Source organism: Hippopotamus amphibius, chromosome 15, assembly GCF_030028045.1.
Source record: "Hippopotamus amphibius kiboko isolate mHipAmp2 chromosome 15, mHipAmp2.hap2, whole genome shotgun sequence".
NCBI classification, from domain to species: domain Eukaryota; kingdom Metazoa; phylum Chordata; class Mammalia; order Artiodactyla; family Hippopotamidae; genus Hippopotamus; species Hippopotamus amphibius.
Window position 1 is genome coordinate 15005841 of NC_080200.1, and position 25389 is coordinate 15031229.

At 52.9% G+C, this 25389-nt stretch overlaps 2 protein-coding genes across 4 annotated transcripts in view; one reads left to right on the forward strand and one right to left on the reverse strand.

Moving 5' to 3' along the window:
- The first annotated feature begins 318 nt into the window (after positions 1 to 318).
- Positions 319 to 12207, forward strand: TMEM161A (transmembrane protein 161A). The gene is given in 14 exon segments (XM_057709257.1): positions 319 to 347; positions 349 to 419; positions 422 to 480; positions 3398 to 3501; positions 4120 to 4200; positions 4614 to 4711; positions 4810 to 4966; positions 6084 to 6235; positions 10274 to 10334; positions 10437 to 10580; positions 10684 to 10797; positions 10944 to 11118; positions 11241 to 11337; positions 11708 to 12207. Coding segments are annotated over 14 exon segments (1596 nt in total). The 3' UTR covers positions 11962 to 12207.
- A 7861-nt stretch (positions 12208 to 20068) lies between these two features.
- SLC25A42 (solute carrier family 25 member 42) overlaps positions 20069 to 25389 on the reverse strand; it is a 40755-nt gene continuing 35434 nt past the window's right edge. For all 3 annotated transcript variants that reach the window (XM_057710235.1, XM_057710233.1, XM_057710234.1), the window contains exons 5-8: positions 24884 to 25050; positions 24406 to 24522; positions 23759 to 23910; positions 20069 to 22399 (exon numbers count right to left, since the gene is read on the reverse strand). In XM_057710235.1, the coding sequence (XP_057566218.1) occupies positions 22092 to 22399; positions 23759 to 23910; positions 24406 to 24522; positions 24884 to 25050 (744 nt within the window). In that variant the 3' untranslated portion in view covers positions 20069 to 22091. The remainder of the gene's footprint in view (positions 22400 to 23758; positions 23911 to 24405; positions 24523 to 24883; positions 25051 to 25389) is intronic.

Consider the following 25389-nt stretch of genomic DNA (forward strand, 5'->3'; position numbering starts at 1 on the left):
CCTGTCTGGTGTCTAGCTGAACTATAGCGCTTACAGTAGTGTTGGCTGCAGATTGAAGGCAGGCAGACGGGTGTGAATTCAATCTGAGCAATTGGAGTCTAGTCAGTGGGGGCCACGGAAAGTTCTTGATCAAGGGAGTTCCACGCTCAGAACTCTCCAGCTGGAGACAGTGATTGGAAGAATACGTGTATTCGCCTCAAACGTGCGAAAAAAGTGCAAGGGAGGAGACTGAGTCTCAGAGACAGCGGTCACCCCGGGGTCCCAGGGACCCTGTTCGGTGCTCGTCGAACATCTTTGGACTACAACTTCCAGCATGCAATGCGAGCTACTCCTTGTCCTCCTGATTTGCTCCGGCTCCAAGCCTGACGATTGGTTGGATGGGCTGCTTGTCAGGCCAAAGTCGGGTTCTGATTGGTCGAATTCCGCGGCTGTGCTCCGGGCTCTCGTGGGTCCAGGCACCGCGCTCAAGCAGGCAACATGGTAAGCCCGCAGCTCTTAGCATGGGGGGCGCTGAGAGGCCAAGGGGTTCTGCCATGGGGGGGTCCAGGGAGACATCGAGGAGACGGGGATCTCTTTGTGGGGACTGAGGGCTCTGAGGGACTCGGGATCGCGCTGAGTGCAGTGTTTCCTTCTCTTGGTTCAGGGTCTCGCTGCGGGACCTATGGGGGGGTCGGGGGTTGTGCTAGGGCACTGGAAGGCCTTGAGCACTCTGGGCTAATGACAAGTCCGTGGGGGGGGGGGTGGCCCTCTAGGGGCCTGGGGTCCTGCTGAGGGGTCGTCCCGTGGAGGGTACTGGGGATCTGAACACTTTCGGAGCTCCGCGAAGGAGATCTGGGTTCCCGCTGAGGCCCATTCTTGGGATGGCGTCCTGCGGGAGGGTGGGCGCTGAACCGACAGTGTCCATCGGGGCTTCCTACTGGTACGGGGTGTGCCGAAGGACCAGGGAGAATCCTGAGAGGAGGAGGCCATGCGGAGGGGATCTAGGTGGGCTCAGGGCGGAGGGAGGGTCCCGGAATTGGAGACAGCACAGTTGGAACCCTGAGATCTCCCATGGTCCTGGGCCCAACCCATTGAGTTTGTTCTTCAAGGTTAGCCTGGCACCTGTGGGTCAGGCTGGTGCTGGTCGAGGGTGAAGACCCCCAGCCCCTAGGACTGGACAGAGGGAGAGACAGACAGGCTGGAGGGGCCCGGAAGGCGGCTTGACCTTGTCTGGGGTGGGGGGGTGTCCCTGAGGAAGGGCGTTGGAGGTGGGTCTGAAGTAAGAGCATTGATGGAAGGCGTTGATGAAAGTGGATGTTGTTCCAGGGTGCGGGACATCGTGGGAGGTGAGGGGAAGGGCTCTCGGAAACAGAGTGCAGGAAAGTCTCATTGATGTTACTTAGCAGGATTCTGGGATCACAGATCCAGGGAAGGGCTTTGAGCAGAGGAGGGACATAGGCTGGTGGGAGGCTTCAGAGATCTTTGGAGATCTGCAGAGCGTAGACCCTAAGACCGGAGGCTGCTGGGGGCGGGCAGTGAGAAACATCCCTGGACGGACCTCGGCAGCCTTAGGTGAAGGGATGCATGCCTTCCTCCCTCCTTCCCTTCTCTTCCTTCTTCATCCATCCTTCCATCCTTCCTCCCTCTTCTTCTCCCTTCCTCTCTTTCCCTCTGTACCCTTTCTTCCGTCCTTCTCCTAGGTGCTGGGACCGCAGTTTGAAACGTGGGTCTCCTCCCTGGGAGTTGTCCGAGGGTAATGGGGTCAGCGATGGAGAGCCTGGGGGTCTGGGAGGGTCTCTGAGACCCGAATGGCTGGGCGCAGAGGGCGCCGGGGGAGAGCCGGCCAGTGAGGCGGGTTGGTCCTGAGCTGGGTCCGCCGGGCCTTGCGGGCTGAGAAGCGGAGCTGGACGTTTACTATGAGAAGGGTCTGGGCCGCCTAGAGGAGCCGAGAGCCGTGTCCACGGGAGTGATGGGTGGGTGCTGGGGCCTCCAGGGAAGGGCCCGGAGGAGGCATGGTCTGGGAGCTCGGTAGAGAGGTCTTGGCCGGAGGTGCCGCTGGGCTGGGTTGGTGGTTAAAACCCTGCCAGCAGATAATGGGTCACAAGGGAGGGGTGTCAGGAGAGCCAAGGAGACTCTGGAGAGCAGCTGCTGGGAGGTGCTGGGTTTCCTGAGGAGGAGTGGAGAAGGGGTCCTGGGAGGAAGGGCGGGGCCCCTTAGAGGCCCCTCCCACGGAGTTTGAAGCGGCCCAACTGTGCCCTTGGTCATTAATGCCTGCTAGCCAGTCTGCGCTTGTGTGTGTGGGGGGGAGGATGAGCAGTGAGACCAGAAGGATGTTGCCCCACCTCATAAATGAAAAAATGTTCCTGGTCTCAGTTTACAAGTCGCCGCATAGAGAAAATATCCCATTAGTCGTTTATTTTAATGATGGATTTCTCAGCAGCCATTCTGAATTACAGTGCCAGGCCTGAAAACCATCCCATTCGAGCTTTTCCTATTAAAGTTAGCTTCTTTTTGCCTAATGAAAGGATAATTTTAATGATTAGTTTTAATATTAACATAATCTTCATTTTAGTTGTTAATATCATAATATTAGCAGACAGCCCTCCCGAGCACTTAATTTTACATAATTACTGATAGCAAATTGGTATTTACTGCATTCAAGCAGGAAAACCCAGCTTCAGACTGATTACCAAAAACATTTTTTCTAAAACGTTTTAAAATAAGTACATGAAAGTGTGTTGTGGCTTGTTTAAATAGTTGTTAATAGAACTTGGTAAGAAAATTCCTGGTTAAAAAAAGGCATCCCACTCAAATGTGTAAGTCTTTATGCTGCAACAGGTAGTGGCCAGAAATAGACTGCTTTCCTCCTTGGTTGATTGCAAAGGGAGGGAAAGGGAGCGAGGACCATTTCAATTATCAGGGACAATTTCAGATGGGAAAGACTTGGGGGACAGAGTCACCTGGGTGAACGTTGAAGCTACAAGCTCACCTGAGACACAGTTGGTGCGTGAGTGGGACCGTGGGAGAAAAGCCGCTTTCACCGGGTCTGAAAGGTGGTCTTGAGAGTATATGAAACAGAATAGGAAGCACCCCATTTCCAGATGAGGAAACTGAGGCTCGGGGAAATTAATACCTTAAATGCTTAGCACAGGACGAAAGCGAGCCCCAGTCTCTGCTCCAGCACGTGCTCTCTGCCACCCCACACCCCAGCCAGGGGGTGGGGAGGGACCCGCGCCTTGCTGGGGCTCTCAGGGTTGGGTCTGAGCCCACCCTAGGACCTATCCCCAAGAGCAGCTGGAACCAGCGAGGTCCTCGCTCCCCCACCTGGCCCCAGCGTCTCTCTATAAATAGCGGGGCTTCCGAGGCGTGCGCTTGTGACCCTCTGGCAGGCACTGCCCTTCGCGTCTCCTCCCCCCAGGCGGTCCTTGGAGTGCAGCTGGTGGTGACGCTGCTCACTGCCACCCTCATGCACAGGCTAGCGCCGCACTGCTCCTTCGCGCGCTGGCTGCTCTGCAACGGCAGGTAAGCCACACCCTCTCCCCGAGCGGTGGGCGGAGCCCCCAAAGGCCCCGCCCTCCTTGGGTCCCCCCCAGCCCCGCCTCACGCCCTGCAAGGCGACGTTTTTTGTTTTTTTGTTTTAAACAACTTTATTGAGATATAGTTGACGTGCAATAATTTGAAGTACACAGTTGGATCAGTTTTGACATTGCTCACACTGCTGGGACCATCTCCACACTCAGGAGAGCAGCTGCTTCCCCAACTCCTGTTCCCCTTCCTCCCTACTCGAGCTAGAGATCTATTTCCTGAAACTCTTTGCCCCTGTTTGGGTCTGGGACCCTTTCTGAGAATCTGGTGGAAATTGTGAACTCTCTCTCCAGGGCAATTCACATGCCGGTTCTACCAGGAGAGTTAGCCAGCAGATTCCGGGGTGCCTAGGACCCCTGCTGCACTCCCCTAACCAACCCCCAGCCCACCTTCCCTGCCCTTGTCTGGCCTTCGATGGCCCCTAGCCACCTTATCCCAAGCTTTTTGGGGCCAGGCTTCCCTCTGACTACAGTCCCAAGTTTTGAGGTTCACTGCTTTAATCCCCCTCACCCCTCCCATGCCCAAGCTTTCCTGACTGCCTGTCTTTGCCTTCAGTCTCTTCCGATACAAGCACCCTTCCGAGGAAGAGCTTCGGGCCCTGGCGGGGAAGCAGAGGCCCAGAGGCAGGAAGGAGCGGTGAGTGAACCCCCAGCCTTAGGTAAGTGGCTCCCTTCTAGGGAGGCCATGAGGGCACAGGGCCTGCCCTGCTCACTTCCAGGCACTGCTCTGGGCACAGGAGAACTGGGGACACCCCAGGAGAGTTGGGGACACTGCAGGCTAAGGAGATGGTCCCTGGCATTCATTGGTTGCCTCCGGTTGGCATCTAGAGCTTATAGGAAGTTTATTCTGGGCCTGCCTTGTGGGTGGGTGGTGGCCCCATCCTGGCATTCAGAGGATGCCCAGGCTGGGAGGGAATGTACCTCCAGCTCTTCCTGTGCTCTGAGGGTGACATGGTAAGCCTCCCAGGCTGGGGTGGGGTGGGCCACCATGGCTGCCTGGGGAGGGGAGGATGGAGGATGCTGTTCTGACACATTTCCCCCTCCTCCCAGGTGGGCCAATGGCTACAGTGAGGAGAAGCCGTTATCTGTGCCCCGAGACACCCCTTTCCAGCTGGAGACCTGTCCCCTCACAGCTGTTGATGCCCTCGGTAACAGCCGGGTCCCCAACTCCCCTGGCCTCGATGGGATTGGTGGGAGGAGCATCCTGGGCAGGCCAAGTGGGGGCTGAGTTGCACGCTCCCCGCAGTCCTGCGCTTCTTCCTGGAGTACCAGTGGTTTGTGGACTTCGCGGTGTACTCGGGTGGCGTGTACCTCTTCACAGAGGCCTACTACTACGTGCTGGGCCCCGCCAAGGAGACCAACATCGCCGTGTTCTGGTGCCTGCTCACCATCGCCTTCTCTATGTATCCTTCCTCCTAGCTCCTTAGGCTGGGGGAGGCGGAGGCTTGTGGAAGCTGGACCCCAGGCTCCTTGTCCCCCCAAAACTCAGTGGGGTAAAGCGGTGGCTATTTTATGTTTTCCTGAGCTGGGACTCAGCTGGGTTGCCTCATCTCTGCTGCAAGTGGGCTTGCCTTTTAGCCAACTAGAGCAAGCTTCCTCACCACAGCGGCCAGGAAGGAAAAGGGGGCGCTGCAGGCCTCCTGAGGCTTTGCCTGAAGTTGGTCCACACCACCCCTGTCCATTCTCTGGGTCAAAGCAACTCAGCAGGCCGGCACAGGTGCAGGGGCTGGCAAATAGACACCCCCTCTGTAAATTTTTTATTAAGCTGCATAGAGAGCAGAGGCAAAACTGTGACGTTGAGGACCCAAGTCGGAGACAACGTCCTTGCGGAATGGGCTTGCAAAGAAGGGAAGCCCATCTTTTTTTTTTTTTTTTAATATTTATTTATTTGGCTGTGCAGGGTCTTAGTTGCAGCATGAGGGATCTTTGTTGCTGCGTGTGGGATCTTCATTGTGGCATGCAGGATTTTTTTTTTTTTTTAGTTGCAGCATGCGGGATCTAGTTCCCTGACCAGGGATCGAACCTGGGCCCCTTGCATTGGGAGCGTGGAGTCTTAGCCACTGGACCACCAAGGAAGGCCTGGGAAGCCCATCCTGAAGCCCACACTGGTTCCTGAAAGCCCTAGGAGGTGTCACTAGAGCCTTGTATCTCTCATAGCCTCTCAGAGGAGCAGGAAACTCAGCAGCTGTGAATGCAGCCGGGAGGCTGGGTCACGGAGGCTCGACCTCCTGAAGAGACAGAGTTGGTGGCCATTTCTAACTGACCACAGGCAGCGTGATGAGGCCAAGCTGGAGGCCTGGCTCAGGGCCGCCCACTTGCTGCTGCCACGGGCCTGAATAGCAGTGAGCCTCGCATCCTGGCCTTGCCCAGTGGCTCACTCTTGATCCCGCCCCTGCTCCCCAGGACTCCAAACCTGAACTTCCGTGTGTGTGCTCCGGAGTTGGGGGATCACGGGCGGGGGGTGGTTGATGGCGGGGTGGCTACTACAGGCACTGGAGGCCTCCTTAGCCCTGCCCCCAGCAGGATGTTCCTGACCGTGACTCGGCTGTACTTCAGTGCGGAAGAGGGGGGCGAGCGCTCCGTCTGCCTCACCTTCGCCTTCCTCTTCCTGCTCCTGGCAATGCTGGTGCAGGTGGCGCGAGAGGAGATCCTCGAGCTGGGCCTGGAGCCAGGTACGTGCAGTCTGGGGCCTGGGGTCGCCGCCTCCGTCATGCCCTCGTGTAAGCTGGTGAGGGTGGGGTTTAAGTGGCTTTTCCACCTGCACACAGTAGGTGAAGGAGGGGACCCCTGGGGCTTGAGCAGTCTCCACGGGTGCCTGACACCCTGGGTGCCCCCTTGGGCTTTGAGGAGGAGAGGACATCCCGTCTCACTGTCTGGTGGATGCCTGCGGCTGGAACTTCACACAGACACTCCTGTTCCCCCTCCAGTCTGTCCTCTACCCAGCAGCCCCGGTGATTTAATATTAACCTATTTTAATTTTTTTTAATAAATTTATTTTTAAATTTATTTCTGGCTGCATTGGGTCTTCGCTGCTGAGCACAGGGTTTCTCTAGTTGTGGTGAGCAGGGGCTACTCTTTGTTGCGGTGCGTGGGCTTCTCATTGCAGTGGCTTCTCTGGTTGTGGAGTACGGGCTTCAGTAGTTGTGGCTCATGGGCTCAGTAGTCGTGGTTCGAGGGCTTAGTTGCTCTGCGTCATGTGGGATCTTCCCGGACCAGGGATCGAACCCATATCCCCTGCATTGGCAGGTGGATTCTTAACCACTGTGCCACCAGGGAAGTCCCACCTATTTTAATTTAATTTGGGGGAGGAAATAGATAAATGGTATAAAATTCATAAAGTACAAGAGGATATAGAATGAAAATCATCCTTCTACACTGGTTCTCCTCCCCAGAGGAAACCTAGGGCACCACATTCCCACATTCACATAAAACAGTAGTTTATATATCTATCTGCACCTTGCCTTTTTCCTTTAAAAACAATAAATATTATGATCATATTAAGTGAAGTAAGTCAGACAGACAAAGACAAGTATCATATGGTACCACTTATATGTGGAGTCTTAAAAAAATGATATAAATGAATTTATTTACAAAACAGAAATAGACTCAGACACAAAACAAAACACATTATTATTAACTAAAGTCTATACTTTCTTCAGATTTCCTTAGTTTTTAGTCTCAGATCTTTTTTCTATTCCAGGATACCTTATAATATTTATTGGTCATGTCTTCTTAGCCTCCTCTTGGCTCTGACAATTGAGTTTCCTGCTTTTTGTCATTGTCATTCCACATCAATTCACTAATAGGAGCAAAACCCTATCTGAACTAGCCATGCTCAGGATACAGAATCAGCAAATAGCTGACTCTAGATCCCTATCCCCACTCACCTCCTGCTTCCAATCCCCCTTTTCTGAGGCTCTCAGGTACCCTCCACTTCCCCTACATTCACTCCAGTGCCATGCACACTCCTTCTTTACCCACTGACCTAACCTAGCAATGGTTATGACTTTCTCTACTTCTTGAATGATTTTTTAAAAACATAATTTGGATCACTTCTCTGCCTGACACCAGACTCCAGTAGTCTTTGGATAGAGATAAAAATCCTTACCATGGACCATATGGCCCTGCTGACTCCTTGAGCTTTATCATAACCAATTCTTCCCGCCTTTCAATTTTTAAATTTTATAATGAATATATGTGTAAAAGAACATATATATATATAAATTACAAAGCCAAATAATATAAATACCCCTGAGTCCACCTCTCCCATTCAGTCGGCTACCTTTTTGTTTTGTTGATAGTTTCCTTCACTGTGCAAAATCTTTTTAGTTGGATGTAGTCCTATTTATTTTTGCTTTTGTTTGTCTTGCCTGAGGATACGTGTTCAAAAAATATTGCTAAGGCCAGTGTCAAAGAGTGTATCACCTATGTTTTCTTCTAGGAGTTTTATGGTTTCACGTCCTACATTTGTCTTTAATCCATTTTCAGTTTATTTTTGTATATGGTATGAAAAAGTAGTCCACTTTGATTTTTTTTGCATATAACTGTCCAGTTTTGCCAGCACCATTTATTGAAGACCCTGTCTTTTCCCCATCGTATATTCTTGCCTCTGTTGTTGTAAATTAATTTACCATGTAAGAGTGCTCCATGTGTTCTGGTTAACATATATTCACTGCCTCTGTGTGTCCAATAAATTCAAATCTCCATCTTTCCTAGCTTTTTGTTTCTGACATATCAGTCAATAAAGGGTTAATCTCCCTCTGAAATGGTGTAAGTCTGAATTTCTCCAGGTAGTGTTGTCAGGGTTTTCTTTATATATTTTGAGGCTAATTGACAAGGTATTTACAAGTTTAAAATAGCTACATCTTCCTGGCAAATCAGCCATTTTTTTCATGATGTATTCTGAAATAGTACTTCTGATTCTAATAATACTTCCATCTTAGTCTAGTTTGCATGGTATTAATACAGCCTTTCCAGCTTGCTTTCTTCCTTCTTTCCCTTCCTTCCTTCTTTTCTTTTTAAATTGACATATACTTGACATATAACATTATATTAATTTCAGGTGTACAACATAATGATTCAATATTTGTATACATTGCAAAATGATCACCGCAGTAAGTCTAGTTAACATCCATCACCATACATAGTTACAATTTTTTTTTCTTGTGATGAGAACTTTTAAGATGTACTTGCTTAGCAACTTTCAAATATACAATACTCTTTCTTTTGATTAGTACTTGTTATATCTTTTTAACATCCCTTTACTTTCAACCTTCCAGTGACCTCATGTTGAAGTATGTCTACTGTAAAAAAAATACACACACACACACACACACACACACACACACGAGGGTCAAAAATTATGTGCACTCCAGTTATATTAAAACTTCTATAAATTCTATAGCCAAAGTGTGGATAATTTTACATATATATATTGTGTGTATATATATACACAAATTATATACATATATTTGGCTGTGCTGTGCAGCTTGCAAGATCTTAGTTCCCTGACTAGGGACTGAACCCGTGCTCTTGGCAGTGAAAGCATGGAATCCTAACCACTGGACCGCCAAGGAATTCCCTATCTGGATATTTTCTGTCAAGTCCGACAGTCTGTATCATTTAACTTCAGAGTTTAATCCACTTACATTTATTGTGATTTCTGACATGTTTAGCTTTGTTTCTACCACCTTACATTTTCACTTTCTATTTGTTCCTTTTCTGTTGTTGCTGTTGACAGTGGCTGCCAGCTTAATTGTCCTTCCTTTTAGGTGATCTGTCATAACTTCTGACTGCTTGTGAGCTCTTTGTTTTTGGTCTTCTTCAGTTTCAACACAGTGTGTCTAGGTATGGATTTCTTTGTATTTATCTGGTTTTGTACCCTTTGTACCTTTCTGCAGACTTCTCAGTCATTCTCTTCCAATATCTCTTCTCCTTCATTCTCTCTCTTCTCTCCCTTTGGGGTTCTAGCTTGACTTATACTGGACTTTCTATTCTGTCCTCATCTCTTAATCTCCCTTCATATTTCCCACCTTCTTGTCTTTCTAAGTTGTAATCTGAGTGATTTCTTCAGATCCAATTCATTAGTTTCTCCTTTGGCTCTTTCTAATATGCTGTTTAACAACTTATCATTTTGATAATTATAATTTCCTTTTGGAAGAGCTTAATTGGTTCCTTTGCAAATCCACCTGGTCCTCTGAGGTAGTCTCATGTCACCTGTTCTGTGATTCCAACTTTTATCTTCCTCAGTCATTTCACACAGAATCCTTGGGGTCTAAACTTGTCCTTTGGTTTTTTCCTGCCAACTCTCCTTTATGGTGATTTGTTTCCTTGTGTGTTTGGTGATTTTGGTTGCGAGCTCATATTTATTTGCTTTTACACCATGAAAAATATGGGGGCCTGAACTGAGAATTCTTTCCAGGACCTTGATTTCCTCCTGTGGAGACCTTCATGACCCTCCAGCTTCCAGGAAGCTCAGGCTTAGGGCCCTCTGCCCCCATGTCCCCTAGTCCAATCAAGGGTGTCTGCCGAGCACATTCTCCTGAGCTGCACATAACTGGAGAACACAATTGTCCTCCTGCTTGTCACAGGGCCTGGCTGCCACTAGTGTGTTCCTACCTGGGGAGAAAAAGGATGTCTGGGAGGGGGGCAGAGTAGGCTCTGAGGCCCCAGGGGTCTTATGGACACCTCCCTCTCTTTGTCTTCCCCAGGCCTGGCCAGTATGACTCAGAACTTGGAGCCACTTCTGAAGACACAGGGCTGGGATTGGGCGTGAGTCCTGGGAAGGGAGGGGGAGCAGCAGGCTGCGACCTGCAGGCAGGGTGCTGACCTGCTGTGGGGGCCCTGCTGTGGGGACCCTTCTCTTTTCCCCAGTCTTCCTCTGGTCAAGCTGGCCATCCACATGGGGCTGGCAGCGGTGGGCTCCATGCTGGGTGCCTTCCTCACCTTCCCAGGCCTGCGGCTGGCCCAGACTCACCATGATGCACTGACCATGTCAGAAGACCGGCCCATGCTGCAGTTACGTGGGGGACCGGATGGGTGGAGGGTTAGGGAGCCCAGCGGAGGGGCCAGTGGGGATGGTGGGTGTCCAAGCCTACCCGCTCTGCCCCCTTGCCCTCAGGTTCCTTCTGCACACCAGCTTCCTGTCCCCCCTGTTTGTCCTGTGGCTCTGGACCAAGCCTATTGCACGGGACTTCCTGCACCAGGCTCCCTTTGGGAGCACGTCCTTTTCCCTGTGCGTATGGAAGTGGGGCTGGGAGGCAGGGCAGCTGGGGCCCCCTCTGGATACGCCAGACTCTGAGGCTAAGGGAGCGTGGGTCCTGGGGGAGGATCCTGGGGTAGAGGGCAGCCTCAAGAGCCCCCTCCCCCTCCTCGGCACAGATTGTCCGACTCGGCCTTCGACTCGCTGCGCCTCTGGGTGCTGGTGGCACTGTGCCTGCTGCGGCTGGCGGTGACCAGGCCCCACCTGCAGGCCTACCTGTGCCTGGCCAAGGCTCACGTGGAGCAGCTGCGGAGGGAGGCTGGCCGCATCGAGGCCCGCGAGATCCAGCGGCGGGTACCCGCGCGGGCGAGGAGGGACCCTGGGGCGCAGCTGGGGCGGGGGTGGGGGTCCCTCGGACGTGGGGTTACCCGGAGCCAGAAGGTCCCCGGCTGCAGCCCCTGCTACCTGTCCACCAGGTGGTGCGGGTGTACTGCTACGTGACAGTTGTGAGCCTGCAGTACCTGACTCCGCTCGTCCTCACACTCAACTGCACGCTGCTGCTCAAGACGCTGGGTGAGAAGAACCCGCCTGGCGGGGGCGGAGTCTGGGGCGGGGTCTGGAGTTGGAGCGGGGCGGGGCGGAACCTGGAGCGAGGGGCTGGAGTTGTAGGTGCTTGCGGGAGGAGAGGGGAGGGCAGGACCTAGATCGAGGCGAGGTTCGGGCCTGGCTATAGAGGGGGCGGGGCGGATGCTGGAGGGCCGTGAGGTGGGGCGAAGGGGTGGGCCCCGAATATGAGGTAGAGGCAGAGCCTGGGGTAGCCGAGGTGGTGGCGGAAGGCAGAGGCTGGGGCGGGGCGGGTGAGTGTCAGCATGGGTGAGGGTCCCGGAGGCCAACTCAGCCTGTACCTCCACCCATCCCTCCCTCCATCCTCTCTCTCTCGCAGGCGGCTACTCCTGGGGCCTGGGCCCGGTCCCCCAGCTGTCCCTCACCCCGTCCCCAGCCCGCGATGGCCCAGTCAGCCCCGAGGAGGACGAGGCCCAGCAGACCGCGGCCCTGATCGCTGGGGCTCTGGGCAGCCTGCTCACGCCACTCTTCCTGCGCGGCGTCCTTGCCTTCCTCATCTGGTGGATCGCCGCCTGCCAACTGCTCGCCAGCCTCTTCGGCCTGTACATCCATCAGCATCTGGCGGGCTCCTAGCTCTCCGGCAGACACTCCAGCGGCCCCAAGGTCTGGTCCTGGACCAGCAGGGCACAGACCACCCCTTCAGTGTCCCCAGGTGCAAGGTGGTCCTGGGAGTTCCTGCTGTGCCCGCTGCGCCGGTCCCCTTCACCGCAGTGCCTGAGCCATGTCCTTGGACCCTGAGCTTCTGCCTAGAAACTGACGCCCCAGCGGCGGAGGGTCCCACGGCCGGCCAGCCGTAGTTCCCAGATTACACGTGCCCAGTTTGACTACAGTGGGAGCAGGGAGGGTGGGAGGGGTCATTCTTCTGAACAAATAAAGAAGCAAGCCGCTTTTTACGACTAGGAGTCAAGCGGTTTGGGAGGCGGCTCCCTGCGTGCTGTCGGGTTATGTGGTGCAGGGTGGGACTGGGGTGGGGCTTCAGTGCTGAATGAAGAGAATGAAGGAAGGAGAGCATAGCAAGGAGGAAGAAGCGAACAGAAGAGGAAGGGGAGTTGAGAAGAAAGGGACCAAGGGCGAGAATTGAGAGAAACGGGGGGAGAGGGAGGTGGGTGAGCCCATGATCTGGGCAGGGGGCCACAGTGGCTACCACCCTCTTTCACAAGTACAGTGGGATTGCTTTCATATCAAAGTCACACACAGCAAATGGGCACATTGTTGAGGCTGTGGTGACCCAGGGGAAGGAGGATGAGGGGCAATCTTTGACTCTGGCATTTTCCTGTAGCTGTGGCTGTGCAGTGGAAAACCTGTATGATATGCGTGCATGTGTGTATTCTAATGTACATGTTGTTAAACAAAATCCAACTGAGTACCTGTTAAAGATCTTATTGGCTTTATTCAGCAATTCACGAATCGGGCCACATCCAATCCCAGATAGAAAGAAACTCTGAGGAGCTGTACAATACAAAAGACTTTTGTAGGGCTTCCTAGGTGGCGCAGTGGTTAAGAATCTGCATGCCAATGCAGGGGACATGGGTTCGATCCCTGCTCCAGGAAGATCCCACATGCCGGGGAGCAACTAAGCCCGTGTGCCACAACTATTGAGCCTGTGCTTTAGAGCCCGTGAGCCACAACTATTGAGCCCATGTGCTGCAACTACGGAAGTCCATGCGCCTAGAGCTCGCGCTCTGCAACAAGAGAAGCCACGGCAATGAGGAACCCGCGCACCGCAACGAAAAGGAGCCCCCACTCACCGCAACGAAAGAAAGCCCATGCACAGCAAAAAAAAAAAAAAAAAAAAAGGCCCAACACAGCCAATAAAATAAATAAATTAAAAAAAAAAAGACTTTTGTAAGGCAGAAGGGAGTGGAAACAAGGGAGTTATACTAGTGAAAAGCGGACTCGTGGCAAGGTCCCTTTTCCTTAGGGAATGGCAGGTAACTATCAGGTAGATCACCTCACTCCTGCTGATCAGGTCACTTCTTTTTTTTAAAATATCTTTATTTATTTATTTATTTGGCTGTTTCAGGTCTTAGTTGTGGCACGTGGGATCTTTCATGGCGGCGCGGGCTTCTCTGAAGTTGTGGCACGTGGGCTCCAGAGTGCGCAGGCTCAGTAGTTGTGGTGCACTGGCTTAGTTGTCCCTCAGCATGTGGGATCTTTTTTTTTTTTGGCACACGGGCTTAGTTGCTCCGTGGCATGTGGGATCTTCCTGGATCAGAGATCGAACCCATGTCCTCTGCATTGGCAGGTGGATTCTCAACCACTGCGCCACCTAGGAAGCCCAGCATGTGGGATCTTAATTCCCTGACCAGGGATCAAACCCGCATCCCCTGCATTGAAAGGTGGATTCTTGACCATTGGACCACCAGGGAAGTCCCTATTTTTAAATGTCTTTTTAAATGCAATCCTGCCATCTACTCAATCGTGTTAGATCAAAGAACCACAGATTTTATTTATTTATGTGGCTGCACCACATAACATGCAGGTTAGGGTTGTTTATTTATTTTCCCTGACTAGGGATTGAACCCATGCCCCTTGCAGTAGAAGCGCAGAGTCTTAACCATTGGACTGCCAGGGAAGTCTTAGGTGATTTCTGATTGACTGGTTTCAGAGTCTGTTTCTGGATGAACTGAAACTGTAATTAAGTCTCTGTTTAGTGACATGAGCCTTAGCATAAGTGACTCCATTTTGAGCCTGTCTTGTTAGAAAATAAAAATAAAAATAAGGCTTAAGGCAAACTAAATGAATCCTCTTATGTTGATCCTTCTCAAAACCCTAGTAAAAGAATAGAGGCTACAGAACATTCCAGAAGGTGGGAATTAAGCGAGGAGCCACAATTAACTGCCTGGTCCATGAATGTCAAACCCAAAGCCCAGCCATATTTACCTGTAGAACCTTCCATAGGCACTGACTGCACCAGGTTCCACTGGGCTGGGCTAAGGATGGCAGTGGAATACGGAGGCTGTTGCCATGGAAGCTATTTGGAAAGTTCTCAGGTGCCTGTGTTCCTCCCACAATGCCATTGGGCAGCCAGAAGCAGGGAAGCCAGGTTTGGTAGGGAGTGTGGTGGCAAATGGGATTACACTACACACAAAGATAAATGGAGAGAGCCACCATCCCTTACCCTGTGTGCACATTACAGGCATGAGATGAAAGACTCCTGGGGAATCCAATGGCCCGAGAAGAAAGACCTAAAGACACTGGCATCATGGAGTTCTCATCAGCTGTCAGTGTACCCTCAGTGTACCCCCCCCCAATACAGTTGGTCTTCCAATCTGCCGGTTTCAGTCCCCATTCTTTGTCATGAGCAGATGTCCAGGGGTGTCCAGGGGTTTGAGGAAATATCCAGTTTGGAAAACAGACCCAAAGAGCAAAAAAAGCAAATTGGGGGAATTGACTTTCCAGGGAGAAGAAAACTTACAAACAAACAGTCCAGAATGTTCTCAGGAAGAAGTGATTATATTCATGAAACAAGAACAGAATGCTACAAAAAGGAACAGCTAAGGAACTTTTTTATTTGTCTTTGAGCTCTTGGAAGATAAAGTTGTGGAAATCTTGCAAAAGGAACAAAAAGGTAAAATATATGGAAAACAACAGAGGACAAAAAGGAAATGAAAGGATTGATTCAGAATAATCTTTCACAGTGAGAGTTCTGAGAGGAGAGATCCAGGCAAATAGTTGGAGACACTGGCTTGAAGAAGGGAATTCCCTGGGACCAAAAGGTTCCAGGTGCCTGAGGCTCAGTGACAACAGCACCATCCCAATGCATGTCTCTGGGAAGTTCCAGAATGAAGACCAGCTTCCAATAAGGACACAACAGGTGACATCTAGTGGCTCAGGAATCAGAGATAATGGAGTGTTGTCTCCTAGTTCTATCCCCCTAGCACCCCCTGGGACTTCCTGACAGGCAAAGCCTGAGCCCACCAGGAACAGCCCCCCAAGCAGTGGTGCCTCAGGCTACCTGGACCTTCACTTGCTCAGCCAGGGCTGTAGGTACTCTCTACTCTTGGAGTTCAACACATAGGGACACATAGGAAGGTAGAGACAGCATAAAGAAAAGCAAGATCATTCCCTAAAAAACTAAAAATAGAGTTATCATATGATCCAGCAATCCCATGCCTGGGCATATATCCAGAAAAGAAGAAACTCTAATTCAAAAAGATACATGTGGAACTTCCCTGGTGGCGCAGCGGTTGAGAATCTGCCTGCCAATGTAGGGGACATGGATTCAATCCCTGGCCCGGGAAGATCCCATATACCACAGAGAAACTAAGCCCGTTTGCCACAACCACTGAGCCTGTGCACTAGAGCCTGCACACCACAACTACTGAAGCCTGCATGTCCTAGAGCCCATGCACCACAACAAGAGAAGCAATTGCACTGAGAAGCCAGCACACTGCAACGAAGAGCAGCCCCCACTCACCACAACTAGAGAAAGCCCACGCACAGCAACAAAGATCCATTGCAGCCAAAAATTAAAAAAAAAAAAGATACATGCAACCCAATATTCATAGCAGCACTATTTACAATAGCCAAGACATGGAAGCAACCTAAATGTCCATGGATAGATGAATGGATAAAGAAGATGTGGTACATATATACATATACAATGGAATATTAGTTGGCCATAAAAAAGAATATAATTATGCTATTTGCAGCAACATGGATGGACCTAGAGATTATTGTACTTAGTGAAGTCAGCTAGACAAAGACATACATCGTATATCACTTATCTAAAAAAAATGATACAAATGAACTTATTCACAAAACAGAAATGGGCTCACAGACATAGAAAACAAACATGGTTACCAAAGGGGAAGTGGGGGGGAGTGCATGTATGAACTCTGCACGTCACAGATGGTGCCTGCGTTGCACGGCCTCGCTGGGGAGCACTTTGGCAGCACCTAGAAGAGGTGACCCCACAGCCAGTGGATTCCTTAGGAATACATCCTGGGGAGATTCCTGGTGAATCGTGCAAGGGCAGCAGGTACCAAATTATTTCTGACGGTAGAAAGCTGACGTAGGAACAAGTAAATAAACCAGGGAAAACTATATAGTTGGTAGGAACACAAAAAATTGAGTTCTTCTTAGGAGGAAAGATCTCCCAGATGGACTCAGGGGAGAATCAAAAAAGCAGATAGTGTTAAATCGTGGGATGCCATTTTTTTTTTTTAAAGAGAGAGAGGGCTTCCCTGGTGGCGCAGTGGTTTAGAGTCCCGCAATGCAGAGGACACAAGTTTGAACCCTGGTCTGGGAAGATCCCACATGCCACAGAGCAACTAAGCCCATGCACCCCAACTACTGAGCCTGTGCTCTAGAGCCTGTGAGCCACAACTATTGAGCCCACATGCCACAACTACTGAAGCCTGCGCATCTAGAGCCTGTGCTCCACAACAAGAGAAGCCACCGCAATGAGAAGGCCACTCACCGCAACAAAGAGTAGCCCTGGCTCACCGCAACTAGAGAAAGCCCATGTGCAGCAATGAAGACCCAACGCAGCCAATAAATAAATAAATAAATATTAAAAATAAGTAAATAGAGAGAAAACCAGGAATATACGTGTGTGTGTGTATACCACTGTGCTGTACACCTGAAATTTACATGATATTGTAAATCAAGTAAACTTCAATTAAAAATTTTTTTAAAAAGCTATCATACATATCCCTTGAGGAGGAACTAGGACTCCACTCTATTACTGCACTACTGTTTGACTGCCTTTTCTCTGTTCCTGTATTCTTTTGTTCCCTTAAGATCATTAATTACTGAGACCTGTTCAAGGGCAAGCATTACCTCCAGGCTTAGATCACAAAACAGCTTAAGCCCAAAATGGCTTCTCTTATGTCAAGAGAGCCATTCCTAGTTCTCTTTCTCCGGGGACCCCCTAACTTATCTGCTTACACTGGCACAGAGGAAAGACGGGGTGAAGACACAGGGAGAAGACAGACAGCTAGAACTCAAGGACAGACCTGGGACACATCCTTCCCTCGTGACTCTCGGAAGGAACCAAACCTGCTCTTTGATTTTTGACCTCTGGTTTCTAACACTGACAAAATCAACGTCTGTTGTTTTAAGCCACCCAGTCCATGGTACTTTGTTACGGTGGCCATAGGAAACTCAGACATTGAGGGCACGTGGTGTAAATGGGTAACATCTCTTTGCAGAAGTAGCTGACATTTCTGTTCATCTTTGGATAGATTCCCCCCCCAAAGATGACCCTGTTTCTAGGACTCAGGGCCCTCGGCCTGAGAGGTGACCTTGGGAAGCCCCTATGAGGGTAGAGATGTGAGACAGGGCAGGAAGGAGGTCTGCAGGGGGTGTCAATGAGCAGGCGACTCTGGGCAATCTGGGCTGGGTCCTGCTGGGGATCTCAGAGGGGGCTAACACAGCACACAGCTTGAGAGCGGTCCCACCCAGGTGACGAGGGGCTGTACCACATACCCTCCAGCTGTCCATAGTCATTGGCTCCCGGACTGTGTTCCTGCAGGGAACCCCAGGCTGGGTCCAAGGGGCTTACAGCAAAAAACAGTGGGTGTGAACCATGAATTCTGGGCTTGCCATTGGCATCAACTATACTATGATATCCCTGATCTTCATCCAGCAATTTCATTCCTAGGCGCTTATGCCACAGGCACGCTAGATTATGAACCCAAAGAGGTACACTTGTATGTTTGTTTGTTTGATGTTTGTTTCGGAAAGTGCCAGGAAACTCAACTCTGTCTTAAATAAAGAGGATAAAATGACTCGTGTTGCTGGAAGGTGAGAGGCAGTTCAACTTCAGGCAAAGCTGAATCCAGCATCCTAGACAATGTCACCAAGAATCCAGCTTCTCTGCTCATTTCTGGTCTACTTTCTGCAGCGGCAGCTTCACCCTGGGTTGGTTCCTACCTTGAAGTCACAAGATAGCGCCAGCGACTACCTAGGGCTGGGGTTCCTTCCTCTGGGGCCAGTGGAAGAGGAAGGGTTAGCAGACACCTTTGCCGTCACAGGCCCAAATGGGGTCAAGAGGTGAAGGGGAGTGGGAGGGGTTGACATCACCTCCCAGGCTCAGGAGGTGGTGTAAGAAATGGGACTGACCAGAAATTGGAGAGGCTGGGGGGTGGGGGTGGGGCCGAGCTCAGGAGCCCCCGGGAGTCACTACCGGGTTGTCGAGGCAACGACTCCCTAACAACCTAGCTGCCCATCAATAAGGGATGGGTGGGTCTCATCACAGGTCATCCCCCAGGGAAATACTAAACTGCTGCTAAAAAATGAGGCCTGTAGGTGACAGGGACCAAACGTTCAAGAAATACTGTTGGGGGCTTCCTAGGTGGCGCAGGGGTTAAGAATCCGCCTGCCAATGCAGGGGACACGGGTTCGATCCCTGCTCCAGGAAGATCCCACATGCCACGGAGCAACTAAACCCATGTGCCACAACTATTGAGCCCATGTGCTGCAACTACTGAAGCCCAAGCGCCTAGAGCCTGTGTGCCACAACAAGAGAAGCCACGGCAATGAGAAGCCCGTGCACCACAACGAAGAGTAGCCCCCACTCACCGCAACTAAAAAGAAAGCCCGGGACTTCCTAGGTGGCGCAGTGGTAAAGAATCCGCCTGCCAAGACAGGAGACATGGGTTCGAGTCCTGCTCTGGGACGATTCCACACGCCACGGAGCAACTAAGCCCGTGCGCCATAAAAATAAATAAATAAAAAGAAAGCCCGCGCACAGCAAAAAAGACCCAACACAGCCAATAAAATAAATAAATAAATAAATTAAAAAAAGAAAGAAAGAAATACTGTTGGATGAAAGCAGGACTTAGAGCAGCTCAGTGGACCGTCCTGGCACCTTTTACCCCCACCCCCACCCCCGCGCATGCGCACACGCAGCACATGTGCTCACCTGGCCCCGCCTCCCCTGGGCACACGGAGGCTCCACTTGCCTGTCTCTGGCTGGGTGGGCCCTGCAAGTCATTCTGGACAATGGGCTGCAGGTGAAGTGAGTCTCAGTGGCCCCTGGGAGGCCTCTGGTGGCCTCATCCTCCTGCCCCTGCAGATGGTGACACTCACGCCCAAAGCCTCAGCCAGTCATGGAGAAGACACAGGGCTTGGGGAGAAACCATGGGACTTCGGGGCAAGTGCTGGTTGAAGCAGGACACAGCCCATCCCAACTGACGTCCCCAAAGGGACACGTGTGTGTGCACAGGATCTCTTCAGACGCAGACACGAGAAACTGGTAATGGGAGGTGCCCCTGCAAAGGGAACTGGGAGGCAGACCTAATTTTCATGGTAAACTCTTGGTGCGGTTTCTATTTTCTAGCAAATCGTCATGGGGATTAACACTCCATACAGCAGTCACATTTAAAAAAAAAGTTTATTCAAAAATCTGTCAAGGGAGATCAACTTGATGATGGGTGATGACTCAGAGGGCTGGGATAGGGAGGGTGGGAGGGAGTGGTGGGAGGGAGGGGACATGGGGATGTACGTATAAATACAGCTGATTCACTTTGCTGTATAGCAGAAACTGGCACAACAGTGTAAAGCAGTTATACTCCAATAAAGACATTAAAAACAAAAAACAAAAAACAAAAAACTACTCCCCTGCCCCCACACAAAAAAAATCTGTCAAAATAACGTCAACCCTGTTTTTGGTTCTTAGGGGGTGAGGGTCAGAGCCAAAGAAGAGACACGGGCAGGAGAAAAAGTCATTTTAGTTTTTATTAAATATACTCTCTTGGCACAAATCTTTAAAATATATAAACATTATATATAAACAAAGTGTCTTCATGGCATCAAAATGTAACTCCAAATCAGGCCAGGCAACCAGTGAGAGGGGTGTGACTGCCGAGGGCACAGGTCCGACTGTGCGCAGGGCTTGGGGGATGGGGGCGGATGGGGGGGGCGCTGCCGAGGCGCACTTAGCTGGGAGCCACCACGGGGGGGCGCACGGGGGCCGGCAACCCTGCGGGACCCTCCCCACTCCTGTCCAGCCTACAGCTCAAAGGAGGGCCCTGCCTAAGTATCCGTTTGGTCTCATCCGCCTGGAGTGGACCCCCAGTCCTTCCTGCTCTCACGTGGGGGCTCTCATGTTCCCATCCTGTCCCTCTGTGGGGGCGCCCCTGCCTCTCCTGAGTGCCGGGCAAGGCTGGGAGAGATGGCGGGTTGGAGGCTGACCCAACAGGACAGCCATCACAGGCTGCTTGGGCCCCCGGGAACGAGAGTCTGGAGACAAGACTAGGACTGACTGGTGGAAACATGCAGGAAGGACAGAAAGAGGGGTCTTCACACCCACGGGACTAAGGCAAGAAAAACAGAAACAGGACAGAATAAAGGGAGGAAATGAAAGTCACAATTAGAAATGCACGTGTGGCAGCAAAGACACCCTCTCAGACCCTTGCACACATCATGGCTACGGAGCCCACTGCGAAAACCGATCCTCTGGTTGTCCTGGTCCTGGAACCACATTGCACTGGTCAGGGTTTATGGTGTCTAGACCCAGGGCCAGCCAAATTGAAAAAACAAAACCAAAAAAAAAAATCAAACTCCAAACATCATTAGGAAACAGGCGTTTCCGAGTCCCTGTGATTCCCGGGGGGCCCCTCGGTGAGACTAGCTCCTTGGGGTACTCTGACTCTTCCAAACTTCCTGCCCCCAGGCCAGACACTGTCTCAGGCTCTCACTTTGGGAGCATCAAGGCAGCCAGCTGCCTCCGGGTACTCCATTCACGGGAAATCAGACAACCCCACGGGCCTTAAATTGCCCCATGTCCCGGCCAAGCAACCACTCAGGAGAGAAGCCAGGAATGTGCCACATGCCATGGGTCCCCCCACGAGCCCCCGTGCCTATGGGCAGAGGGTCGGGGCCTGAGGCTCAGCCTTCATGAGTGCAGCCAGTGGGGCGGGGACAAGAGTTTCCTGGCAACCCAGGCAGATGCCCCCAGGTTGGGGCTGAGACCCAAACCCACGGCGATTCCTCAAACCCTGTTGCCTGGAGGAGGTGTGACCCTCCTCGGAACATTACAAACTGGGGGGCGGGGGGGACACAGAGGGGAAAACCCAATCCAGGGGCCTGGGATACAGTCTGGAATCGGGATAACACTCTTAGGAGAAGGCTGTTCCCAAGCCCTAGAAGTCCTGTGACCTGGGGAGCAATGGTGAGGGCAGGAAAGGTGGGGCGGGCAGGGTGGGGCGAGAGGCTGCATTTGTAGCCACAGCTGAGCAGGAGGCCGATCTCATCGGGGACAGGGCAGGAGGCCAGGCCTCAGCCCCACACTGTCTGGGGCTCCCCCTGCCCCCTCCTCCAGCTGCCAGAGGACACAGACTCAGAACGACAAGGGACAGGCTGGGTGTGGCTCTGAGCCCAGTAGGGACCAGGTCACTAGAACCAGGAGGCTGTTCAAGGACCAGGAGGCAGTGCTGGCCACTCCCCACCCAGGGTGTTCACGGTCATACTTCAGGGGGCAGCCTCAGCCCTGCTGAGGCAGGAAGAGGAGAGCACGGGAGCCTCGGGCCCCCTTCGCCTTCCCAACAATGCACTTCGGGGGCCACTGGTTTTCCTCTCAGACCTGCGCACGCGGAGCCCAGGCCCCCCAGGTCCCCCAGCTTGTTCCACAAGGCACATCCGTGTGCCTCCTGGATGGAACCCAGCGCACCCTTGCTCCCTGGGCTCAGAAACCGAAGGGGGCAGTGGTCCACCGGGAACTGAAGCTCGAGAGTGGCCGATCCCACCAGCCCCTAGCTCTGCAGGTGCCGCAGCAGGATCTGCATGAGGTCGAAGGTGGTGAAGCTGATGCCCACGGCGATGGGGCCCTTGAGCCAGTTCATGCTCAGGCCCTTGTAGAGGCCGCGCACCACGCCCTCCTCCCGCACGATGGTGTGCATCGTGCGCAGGATGGACGTACGCGGGTGGCCCGTGACGCCGGCCGTCTGCATGCGCCGCCGCACCACGTCCAGCGGGTAAGACGCTGACTGCCCGATGAGGCCGGCGCAGGCCCCGAAGACCATGCGCTCGAAGGGGTAGGGCTGCGAGCGGCCGCTGTATTCTGCAGGGAGAGGGGTGGGAGGGGCCGTGAGGGCGATGGGAGGGGCGCACACCCAACGGCGCGCTGGCTCCCACAGGCGCTGGCACGCACCCGCGCACCCCTGCGCCCCGCGCTCACACGCGTCCGCAGTGTCACACCTGCATTTCAGGACCTGACCAGCTCTCCTGGGCCTTCCCAGCCGGGCTAGGGTTCCCCTACTTCCTTACCTACTGGTGCCTTGTTTTTAATCAAATTTGAGAAATAAAACATTTTTATAAGACAGAAGAGCACCAAGAATCATATAACCGAGTCCTAAGACCCAGAACCAGATCACATCCAGTCACTCGTTTCCGGTCTAGCAAAGAAAGAAAACATCCCTGTGTCCGGAAGCCTCTCTACCGCCCGGCCTGCCCGAGGGCATCCTCAAAAAGGGATCAGTAGGGGTTCTTTAAACATGCGTTGTTGTATATTTGAAATCAGTAATTAAAAACAGGGAGACGCCCTATTCACGGAGCAGATTGCCCAGACATTAAGGAACCTGCCAGCACCACTAGGGGTAAGAAGGGGGCAGGGCCCCAGGGCAAGCACAGCTGCTGGAAGAGCAGAAGGTGGAGAGTAAAACCAAAAAGACGGGGTCTCACACCCGCACAAGGAGAGGGCTCCTGATGTCAGCTGATCACAGAAAACCCGCAAACAGCCTCACGCCCCCTCAACCAGCGGAGGACCACCCCCCACTTTCCCACTCTTATAAGGATGAATCAGAGCTGCACTACTGGGAAGTGCAGGAGGCGACCACTCACTTCCCATAATCAGGAAACAAACGCGTGTTCCCCTTACACAAAAGCGCAGGTAGAAGGGTTTCCAACCAAGAGGAGGGGTGGAGCCGCACCCCTAATAGGGAGGCCTCGGGGGAGTGGGCCTGGGGGTTGGGTACAAGGGATCTCAGCTTTCCCTGGACCATTTTCCTTCTTTAGCAACAACAAAAAAACACCTTGGCGCAAATAAGGCAGATGGTTCATGCCTGACTGGACCGGGTAGCAGGTATGGGTGGGGTTATACTGTTCTTTGTACTTTCCTACTGTCTCAAAATTACCAAAACACACAAGGGCACTTCCCTTCTTTCACCTGTAGGCGGGTGTGCGCACCAGTGGCCGGCAGCCCTCTGGGTGACACTCTGGTCTTTGCAGGGTTGCTCTCAAAATGAGGCATGAAACGTCAGGAGTCCAGCTTCCTCAGGGCTGGCTGGATATGTCTTCTCCTGACCCAGACCCTGGACTCCCAGCCTGCCCCTCCCACGGGGGTCTCAGTGCCTCTCTGCCTCCACCCGCCTCCAGGTCCGTGGGACCTGCAGAGGTGGTGCCCTGGCTCCACCCCCCTGACCTCTGTGCAGGCTCTTGAGTGTCTCATAGGTGAAGAAGCTCAGGCCGGCGTAGGGAATGACCCCCAGCACGGTAGGAACGAATCCGTGGTAGAGAGTCTTCAGCCCCTCTTCTCGGGAGATGCGGATGAAGACGTGAAAGATGTTGCTGTACCTGCAGGACAGAGTGGGGGGTGGGGGGAGGTGGGAGGGTCATGGGGCGCAACTTACTAGTTCTCACCTCTTCCCACCGTAGCAGGGGGCGGGCCTGGCTGTTAAGAGAACCACCTCGCAGAAGTTCTGGCATTCCAGGGGGCCATGTACGCCCAAGGCCACCTTCCCCACTGGGGTCACCCTGCTGTGCTCAGCCCGTGGCTTTTACTCCGATGCATTTTTAACACGTGTGTCCAACTCAGCGGGAAGACTTTGGGTTTCACGGAAGCAGAAACTGACCCCCAGGCTAACAGACCCAGTGACTGCCTTTCTGGAACAGCTGCCAAGCCGTGCACCTGGCCTGCCCTGCGGTACCCGGTGAAGTCAGGGCGGCAAAACCTCAGCACTGCTTCACCTGCAGCTAGATGCGGAAGCCCAGATCCAAACCCCAGGGGCCCCAGTGGACACAAGAGCCCCCGGTGCTGGTGAAAACATCACCGTGCGTGGTAGGACTCACATTTCCTTTGGGGTTACGGCCATCCGCGCTCTGACCAGGTCCAGGGGGTAGGTCAGGGAAGCAGCGGTCGTTCCAGCCAGGGCACCCGCGAGGAGGCGGGGCCAAGGGGGCAGGGCTCTGAAAGGGGGCGGGGGAGAAGGTCAGACGCTAAGGCCCCGGGTGCCCAGAGGTGTGGGGGGAAGGGATGAAGGACCGGACAGAGGCTGCTTCCTTGCAGCCGAGTTGATGGGCGGGGCAGGCGGGGCGCGGGCGGGGGGGGGGGTCTGCCTTTCCCCTTCCCTGTATGAATAAATGAACGACGTGCACCCGCCCCACCCGCTCTGGGACACAGGTGGGCTCCGTGGCCGTCCCGGGACTTAGGTGCTGAGGGGAGACCGGGTCAACGAGAGAAGTTCCGACACGGGGAGCAGGTGGAAGACAGGAGAACGGGGCGATGCGACAGAGCTGAGAGGGTTTTCTTGTTGGGGCGAGGGCTCACTCTCCGTGGAAGCCGTAGTAGCTGCCGAGGATGCGCTTGTACTCCTCGTGCGCGCTGAACTGGATGGCGGCGTAGGGCACCACGCGCACCATGGTGGCCGAGTTCCCGCGCCACAGGCTGAGGAAGCCTTCGTTGAGGTAGGTGAAGTAGAGGAGCCGGAAGGCCTCCTGGGAGGAGGGCAGGGGAGAGGGGCGACGTCAGTGCCCTCTGCCGCCTCGCCTCCGCCCGGGCAGCGCCTTTGCGGGGCAGAGCGCAGACCTCCCCGCCCGGCTTACTTTGCATATCATTCCCTCCCCCCATTCTCTGGGCTCTGCGATAGGACCCCCCACCTCCACCCCCAGTCCCCCGACCCTGGGCACTGTAAAGGGAGCCAGGGGAAACCAGGTTTTTGCAAAACAGACTCAGAGCCCCACAGAGGGTGTTTTGCGGGTGTTTGGTAGCCTGGCTTTTAGAAATAGTCTTTCTTTTCCTTTATGAAGAAGGTAACACCTGTTCTGTGTTTAAAA